The sequence below is a fragment of the Bos javanicus genome, chromosome X, assembly GCF_032452875.1.
Source record: "Bos javanicus breed banteng chromosome X, ARS-OSU_banteng_1.0, whole genome shotgun sequence".
NCBI classification, from domain to species: domain Eukaryota; kingdom Metazoa; phylum Chordata; class Mammalia; order Artiodactyla; family Bovidae; genus Bos; species Bos javanicus.
The window spans coordinates 23,497,436-23,505,675 of NC_083897.1; the positions used below are offsets into that span (position 1 = coordinate 23,497,436).

Genomic DNA, 8,240 nt, shown 5'->3' on the forward strand with positions numbered 1-8,240 from the left:
AGAATACTCAACCGAAGTGTCTCTGCTTTATCTACTGAGTTTCACACTTATGCTCTAAAAAATAAGAGGGGGAGATGTCGGGAGCCGCGTTAGGCATTACTGAGAAAATGGAGGCACGGCCCCAACCCCCTCTCCTCATCTCACAGTCATGTGAGGAGGATGAAGGAGTTAGGCCTTGTGACTCTGACTTCTTCTTTCCTTTCTTCAGTTGAGTTGACTGGAAAGAATGTTAAGGTGCTTATTCTTCTTGAGAGAAACATGAGAAAGCACAAAGCCTTTTGCAGTTGTGCCCAGCAAATAATCTGTTCAAGGATCTTTACAAAGAATGTTCCAGGATGAGCAGCTTGAGGCCATGGGAAGGATTATTATCTGAGACCTGTTTGTGAGGGGAATGTTTATGGCAAAAGAAGTTTGCTGAGTTTAGGGTTTAGGATTAATTAAGAATAGCTAGAAGCCTTTTTAGGAGATAATGATCTTAAGATGCTAAGGGCAAACAGGATTTAGAAAGATAAGAAATAAACTGAGGAATGTAGCATGAGTTACAATGTAATCACAAGTTAAGTACAGTAAATCTGGGTGGGGGAAACTAAAAACGTCAAACCTGTGACCTAATGCTTTTGTCAAAGTATAAAACACAACCTGAAGCTTGAAATAAACTTATAGCCCCATACTTTGAGTCAAAGGCTACATCAAGATGTAGTCCCGTACTATGAGTCAGAGGCTACATCATCGTCTGCCGACAAACTTGAAATAAAGAGGCAGTCCAAGAAAACTGAGAGGCTGTCATCATCGCCGACACCATCCATCTCTTCAGGTTGAATACCTGGCTGCTGGAGCTGGACTCCGGAAGCTGAGTTTTCCAAATTTGCTGGCATATTGAGTCCAGCACTTTCACAGCATCATATTTTAGGATTTGAAAAACCTCAACTGGAATTGCATCACCTCCACTAGCTTTGTTCATAATGATGTTCCCTTAGGCCCACTTGACTTCACACTTCAGGATGTCTGGCTCTAGATGAGTAATCATACCATCATGATTATCTGGGTCGTGAAGATATTTTCTGTATAGTTCTTCTGTGTATTCTTGCCACCTCTTCTTAATGTCTTCTGCTTCTGTTAGGTCCATACCATTTCTGTCCTTTATTGAGACCATCTTTGCATGAAATGTTCCCCTGGTATCTCTAATTTTCTTGAAGAGATCTCTAGTCTTTTCCATTCTATTGTTTTCTTCGTTCAGGTATGACCTAAATCAAATTACTTATGATTATACAGTGAAAGTGAGGAATAAATTTAAGGGACTAGATCTGATAGATAGAGTGCCTGATGAACTATGGATGGAGGTTCGTGACATTGTACAGAAGACAGGGATCAAGACCAGCCCCATTGAAAAGAAATGCAAAAAAGCAAAATGGCTGTCTGGGGAGGCCTCACAAATAGATGTAAAAAGAAGAGAAGCAAAAAGCAAAGGAGAAAAGAAAAGATATAAGCATCTGAATGCAGAGTTCCAAAGAATAGCAAGGAGAGATAAGAAAGCGTTCCTCAGCGATCAATGCAAAGAAATAGAGGAAAACAACAGAATGGGAAAGACTAGAGATCTCTTCAAGAAAATTAGAGATACCAAGGGAACATTTCATGCAAATATGGGCTCGATAAAGGACAGAAATGGTATGGACCTAACAGAAGCAGAAGATATTAAGAAGAGGTGCCAAGAATACACAGAAGAACTGTACAAAAAAGAGCTTCATGACCAAGATAATCACGATGGTGTGATCACTGACCTACAGCCAGACATCCTGGAATGTAAAGTCAAGTGGGCCTTAGAAAGCATCACTACGAACAAAGCTAGTGGAGGTGATGGAATTCCAGTTGAGCTATTTCATATCCTGAAAGATGATGCTGTGAAAGTGCTGGACTCAATATGCCAGCAAACTTGGAAAACTCAGCAGCAGCCACAGGACTGGAAAAGGTCAGTTTTCATTCCAATCCCAAAGAAAGGCAATGCCAAAGAATGCTCAAACTACCGCACAATTGCACTCATCTCACACACTAGTAAAGTAATGCTGAAAATTCTCCAAGCCAGGCTTCAGCAATATATGAACCATGAACTTCTAGATGTTCAAGCTGGTTTTAGAAAAGGCAGAGGAACCAGAGATCAAATTGTCAACATCTGCTAGATCATTGAAAAAGCAAGAGAGTTCCAGAAAAACATCTATTTCTGCTTTATTGACTATGCCAAAGCCTTTGACTGTGTGGATCACAATAAACTGGAAAATTCTGAAAGAGATGGGAATACCAGACCACCTGACCTGCCTCTTGAGAAACCTATATGCAGGTCAGGAAGCAACAGTTAGAACTGGGCATGAACACCAGACTGGTTCCAAATAGGAAAAGGAGTTCGTCAAGGCTGTATATTATCACCCTGTTTATTTAACTTATATGCAGAGTACCTCATGAGAAACGCTGGGCTGGAAGAAGCACAAGCTGGAATCAAGATTGCCAGGAGAAATACCAATAACCTCAGATATGCAGATGACACCACCCTTATAGCAGAAAGTGAAGAGAAACTAAAAGGCCTCTTGATGAAAGTGAAAGAGGAGAGTGGAAAAATTGGCTTAAAGCTCAACATTCAGAAAATGAAGATCATGGCATCTGGTCCCATCACTTCATGGGAAATAGATGGGGAAACAGGGGAAACAGTGTCAGACTTTATTTTTTGGGGCTCCAAAATCACTGTAGATGGTGATTGCAGCCATGAAATTAAAAGAGGGTTACTCCTTGGAAGGAAGGTTATGACCAACCTAGATAGCATATTGAAAAGCAGAGACATTACTTTGCCAACAAAGATCCGTCTAGTCAAGGCTATGGTTTTTCCAGTGTTCATGTATGGATTGTGAAAGTTGGACTGTGAAGAAAGCTGAGTGCTGAAGAATTGATGCTTTTGAACTGTGGTGTTGGAGAAGACTCTTGACAGTCCCTTGGACTACAAGGAGATCCAACCAGTCCATTCTAAAGGAGATCAGTCCTAGGGGTTCTTTGGAAAGACTGATGCTAAAGCTGAAACCCCAATATTTTGGCTACCTGATGCGAAGAGTTGAGTCATTGGAAAAGACTCTGATGCTAGGAGGGATTGGGGGCAGGAGGAGAAGAGGATGACAGAAGATGAGATGGCTTGATGGCATCACCAACTTGATGGACATGAATCAGATCTAATCCTTTCAGCCTATTTCTCACTTCCACTGTATAATCAAAAGGGATTTAATTTAGGTCATACCTGAATGGCTTAGTGGTTTTCCCTACTTTCTTCAATTTAAGTCTGAATTTGGGAATAAGGAGTTCATGACCTAAGCCACAGTCAACTCCTGGTCTTGTTTGTGCTCGCTGTAAAGAGCTTCTCCATCTTTGCCGTGAAGAATATAATCAATCTGATTTCAGTATTGACCATCTCGTGATGTCCATGTGTAGAGTCTTCTTTTGTGTTGTTGGAAGAGGGTGTTTGCTATGACCAGTGCATTCTCTTGGCAAAACTCTATTAGCCTTTGCCCTACTTCATTCTATACTCCAACGCCAAATTTGCCTGTTACTCCAGGTATTTCTTGACTTCCTACTTTTGCATTCTCTTCCCCTATAATGACATCTTTTTTGGGTGTTAGTTCTAGAAGGTCTTGTAGGTCTTCATAGAACCATTCAACTTCAGCATCTTCAGCACTACTAGTCAGTGCATAGACTTGGATCACCATGATATTGAATGATTTGCCTTGGAAACGAAGAGAAGTCATTCTGTCGTTTTTGAAATTGCATCCAAATACTGCATTTCAGAATGAAGCGACTTAGCAGCAGCAGCAACAGAACGCTCATATATCTCTTTTTGATCTTAAATCATTTGGTCATAGGTAACTTACCATGAGAAGATGATGGTGGCCTACCACAAGGCTGGCCATGCGGTGGTGGGCTGGTTCCTGGAACATGCAGACCCCCTGCTCAAGGTGTCCATCGTCCCCCGGGGCAAGGGGCTCGGCTATGCCCAGTGCCTGCCCAGGGAGCAGTACCTGTACACACAGGAGCAGCTCTTTGACCGCATGTGTGCCATGCTGGGCGGCCGTGTGGCTGAGCAGCTGTTCTTCGGACGGGTCACCACGGGGGCCCAGGACGACCTGAGGAAGGTCACCCAGAGCGCCTATGCCCAGATTGTGCAGTTCAGGATGAGCGAGAAGCTGGGCCAGGTGTCCTTCAATCTCCCGCGGCCAGGCGAGGCGCTGGTGGAGAAACCGTTCAGCGAGGCCACAGCCCAGCTCCTAGACGAGGAGGTGCGGCGGTTCATCGGATCCACGCATGCGCGCACCCTGGACCTGCTCATGCGCTGCCGCGAGCAGGTGGACAAGGTGGGCAGGAGGCTGCTGGAGAAGGAGGTGCTGGAGGGGCCCGACATGGTGGAGTTGCTCGGGCTGCGGCCATTTGCCGAGAAGATCACCTACGAGGAGCTCGTGGAGGGCACGGGCGGCCTGGAGGAGGACACGGTCCTTCCCGAAGGTTTGCAGGGCTGGCATGGGGAGCCCGCTGCAGGAGAGCCCAGCCTGGCACCTCTGCCTGGAGAGCAGCCTCTGGGACCCCCAGGAAGCAAATTAAAGCACATGTAACCCAAAGCAATGGCACCCCACTCCAGTACTCTTGCTTGGAAAATTCCACGGACAGAGGAGCCTGGTGGGCTGCAGTCCATGGGGTTGCTAAGAGTTGGACACGACTGAGCCACTTCACTTTTACTTTTCACTTTTATGCATTGGAGAAGGAAATGGCAACCCACTCCAGTGTTCTTGCCTGGAGAATCCCAGGGACGGGGGAGCCTGGTGGGCTGCCGTCTACGGAGTCGCATAGAGTCAGACACGACTAAAGTGACTTAGCAGCTTAGCAGCAGCAACTTACCATAAGGCCACAGGTATGGATTGAGGAGGGGCCGCAGTGTGGCAGGAAGAGGTGACAAGGGAGTCTAGGCCACCTGCTCGTGAAACTAGCATGTCTTCAGAGCCTGCTCAGGCTCCATCCCACACGGACACCTTCCAGAAGATGAGGGAATACTTCTGGGCACCCCAGACTTTATTGCCAGGGGGATGAGATAACAGTGTTTGTGATGGGCTGCCTGTGTCTTTATTTTCACTTGGCCAGCCATTCTGCTGCTGCTGCTGCTAAGTCATGTCAGTCATGTCGGCATATGTACGACCCCATAGACAGCAGCCCACCAGGCTCCCCCGTCCCTGGGATTCCCCAGACAAGAACACTGGAGTGGGTTGCCAGTTCCTTTTCCAATGCATGAAAGTGAAAAGTGAAAGTGAAGTCACTCAGTCGTGTCTGACTCTATGAGACCCCATGGACTGCAGCCTACCAGGCTCCTCTGTCCATGGAATTTTCCAGGCAAGAGTACTGGAGTGGGGTGCCATTACCTTCTCTGGGCCAGCCATTCAGTCTCCACTAGAACTATCAGCAAGCCAGGAGATTCTTGAAAGCCCTCCCAGCAAAACAGGAGATTAGTTGAGTGAGCAAAGCAGACATCCCACCAGGTGTCTACTAGACACCCCCCCTCCCTCTTTTCAGCACTGCCTTACTGCCTTTTCCTAGCCTCTGTTTCAAGAGCCCAGTGTTCTTCCAAAGTCCCCCTTTATGAGTAGAGGAATGAGATCTGATAAATCTCTTTAATTTGAGAATTTGGGGACTTAAAATATGTTGAGATACTCCAAAAGAACCGCAGGCAATGAGCAACGCTGAGCCAAAGTAATGAGTCTCTGATGGTGGGATTGAAGTGTGAATAAGGAAGCTACCTGGGTGTGTAGGGAAGGTTCACTCACCTTTTGCCCTTCAAATCACACCTTGTGACCACCAACTTCTTTGTTGTGGTACATGGCCTTCCCATTGCCATGGCTTCTCTTGTTGCACAGCACGGGCTCTAGAGCATGGACTCAGTAGTTGGGGCTTGTGGGCTTAGTTTCCCCACAGCACTTGGGACCTTCCTGGACCAGGGATTGAAACCATGTCCTCTGCATTGGCAGGCGAATTCTTTACCACTGAGTCACCAGGGAAGTCCCATACCTTCTCTTTTACAGTTGTGGGGAGGCCAAGTTTCCTTTCTGCCCTAATCTTCCTACCTTTCAATATCTAACACCTCCTCCTTCCTCCACCCTCCCTTCCTCCACCCTCCATTCCTCCACCCTCCCTGAGGCTCTTACCACACCTCTGATTTATGAGACTCTTCCTAATCAATCCTGGGTAACAGAGAACACCCAACAGTGAAGAGAAAACCAAACCCATCACATAAATACTGTACTTACTTGTTTTGTTAGCACTCAGAGTGAAGCTTGCTTCCTTCTCTGTGCTATCTCTGTATCTCTGTGTACAGAATGCCCAGAATCACCCAGGCAACCAGATAGAATGGAACTTTAAAGAAACAATCATCTTTTTTTTTTTTTTCATTTTAAACAAGAAGTTTATTTAAACAACAAGACGCTTGACTTGAAGGGAAAACTATCTAGGATTCATTTCTTTTAGAGTAATTTATCCCTACTTAAAGACAGATTGCCCTACATGTAACAGCTACGTACAAAAAAGTTATAAAATTGTCCTTGGTTTTACAATGATAAATGAAAAACATTAAAATTCTCCAATCGAACAAGGTATGCAAGAATTTTTATGTTGTTCTTTTTTTTGTTAAACAGTGAGAGCAAAATAACTTACTGGAATATAAAGATAGAGAGCTGATGAGCATGCCACTAATGGAGAAAAGGGGGTATTTTCACAGAATCAGTATTTTTCCCCATCCCATCTCCATTTGATGTCGATCAAAACATACCATTGGCCATTTAGTTAAAAAAAATGCAATATGCTTGTGCACATACACCAGTTACTTTATGTACAATAAAGGAATGGGGAAGGGGAAAATGAAAGAATAGAGAAACTATACTGTAGTAGTCAGGATGCGGTGGAACCAAATTGCGGTTTTCTAATTGAGAATGTCTTCCTGGTCTGGAGCAATAGAATTCTGGAGTAAAGTAGCAGGTTCCCTTTTTAGTAGACACCTCCTGTCTGCTGCTGGAATACATCAATTGTATCTTCATCTTCCATCTCCAACTGTGCAGGTGTGTCTGTTTCATTGATTGGCTGCCCGTCAAATCGGAATCTGATGTGCCTCATTGACAAACCCTGTCGTTCACAATAGGCTTTCATTAGTTTACTAAGTGGTGTATGCCTCTTAATCTTAAACTGCACCACAGAACCATCCTGCCCCGCCACCTTCAAATTAATATGATCGTTGTTCTCAGTCTTGACTTCTTCCTTGGGCTTTTCGTCCGCCATGGCGAGCGCCGGAGTCTCCTCAGCTGCCGCTTCACAAAAGAGGTACCAGGTCCGCACGGAACGAGCCAGAAACAATCATCTTTTCATACCTCACTAGAAATTAATTAGCTTGTCTCCTGCAGACCAGTACTAACATTATCAGAGGTGATGTCTCAACTCCTGCTCAGTTCTAGGCTGTAATTAATAATCAGGCTATTTCTCTGTCATTCCGTGACTGCTGGGCAATCTCCTTTCACTAATGGCTTCTTTATGTTACCACAGGGCAGACAAGCTTCCAGTGACCCTCAGGCTTCCACAGGAAGTTTTAGCCAGATCTAATCACTATGGGTCTCCAGCAGACACACTCTCCTCCCCATCCCAACATTGTTATCACCCAAATGAAACTGTTAAAGGAATAGAAACGTCACAAAAGTGTACAGTTTATGAACCAATTGTGTACACTTCAGCAGGGAACAGTTTTTCTTATTGAATACTTACAAGATTGTTACCTGCCTTATCTCCTTTGGGCTGCGTCCCCCAGTTATGTGTCAGTTTACCAGAAAGCTGGTGTTCCCTGAAGCACAGAACTCTCAACCATTGCCTCAATTCACTTCACTTTAGCAATGGTGCTTCCTGGATGGTGTACATATTTGTAATACATATAAAGTTCCTGATATCATCAATTTTGTATTTAATAAAGGGATGTGAGACCACTGCACTTTTTGACAATCGGTATAATATTAGTTGTTAATATTATTTCATGGGAAAAGTCAGTATCTTCTTTGGATTAAATCACAGCTGCCTCAGGAATATATGGGAATATTCCTAATCAGTTTTTGTTCTTGGCCCAGATCATAAACAATATTCACGATCTCAAGTGTACAGAGAACTTATTTATAGCCTTGACATATTTTTCCATGAACTGT

The 8,240-nt window shown here is 44.5% G+C and overlaps 2 protein-coding genes across 2 annotated transcripts in view; both read right to left on the reverse strand.

Moving 5' to 3' along the window:
• Nucleotides 1–6,364, reverse strand: part of ATP11C (ATPase phospholipid transporting 11C) — a 188,321-nt gene extending 181,957 nt beyond the window's left edge. The window contains exon 1 of the mRNA XM_061408528.1: nt 6,315–6,364. The gene's annotated coding sequence lies outside the window, so the exon portion shown is untranslated. The remainder of the gene's footprint in view (nt 1–6,314) is intronic.
• A 283-nt stretch (nt 6,365–6,647) lies between these two features.
• On the reverse strand, nt 6,648–7,401 carry LOC133242386 (small ubiquitin-related modifier 2-like). Its single transcript, XM_061408530.1, has one exon. The coding sequence runs from the start codon at nt 7,333–7,335 to the stop codon at nt 7,048–7,050; it is 288 nt and encodes a 95-aa protein (XP_061264514.1). The 5' UTR covers nt 7,336–7,401; the 3' UTR covers nt 6,648–7,047.
• Between the last annotated feature and the right edge of the window lie 839 nt (nt 7,402–8,240).

Bases quoted from the DNA above. Each gene is read 5' to 3' on its own strand.
- LOC133242386 (XM_061408530.1), bottom strand. From the start codon at position 7,335: ATGGCGGACGAAAAGCCCAAGGAAGAAGTCAAGACTGAGAACAACGAT.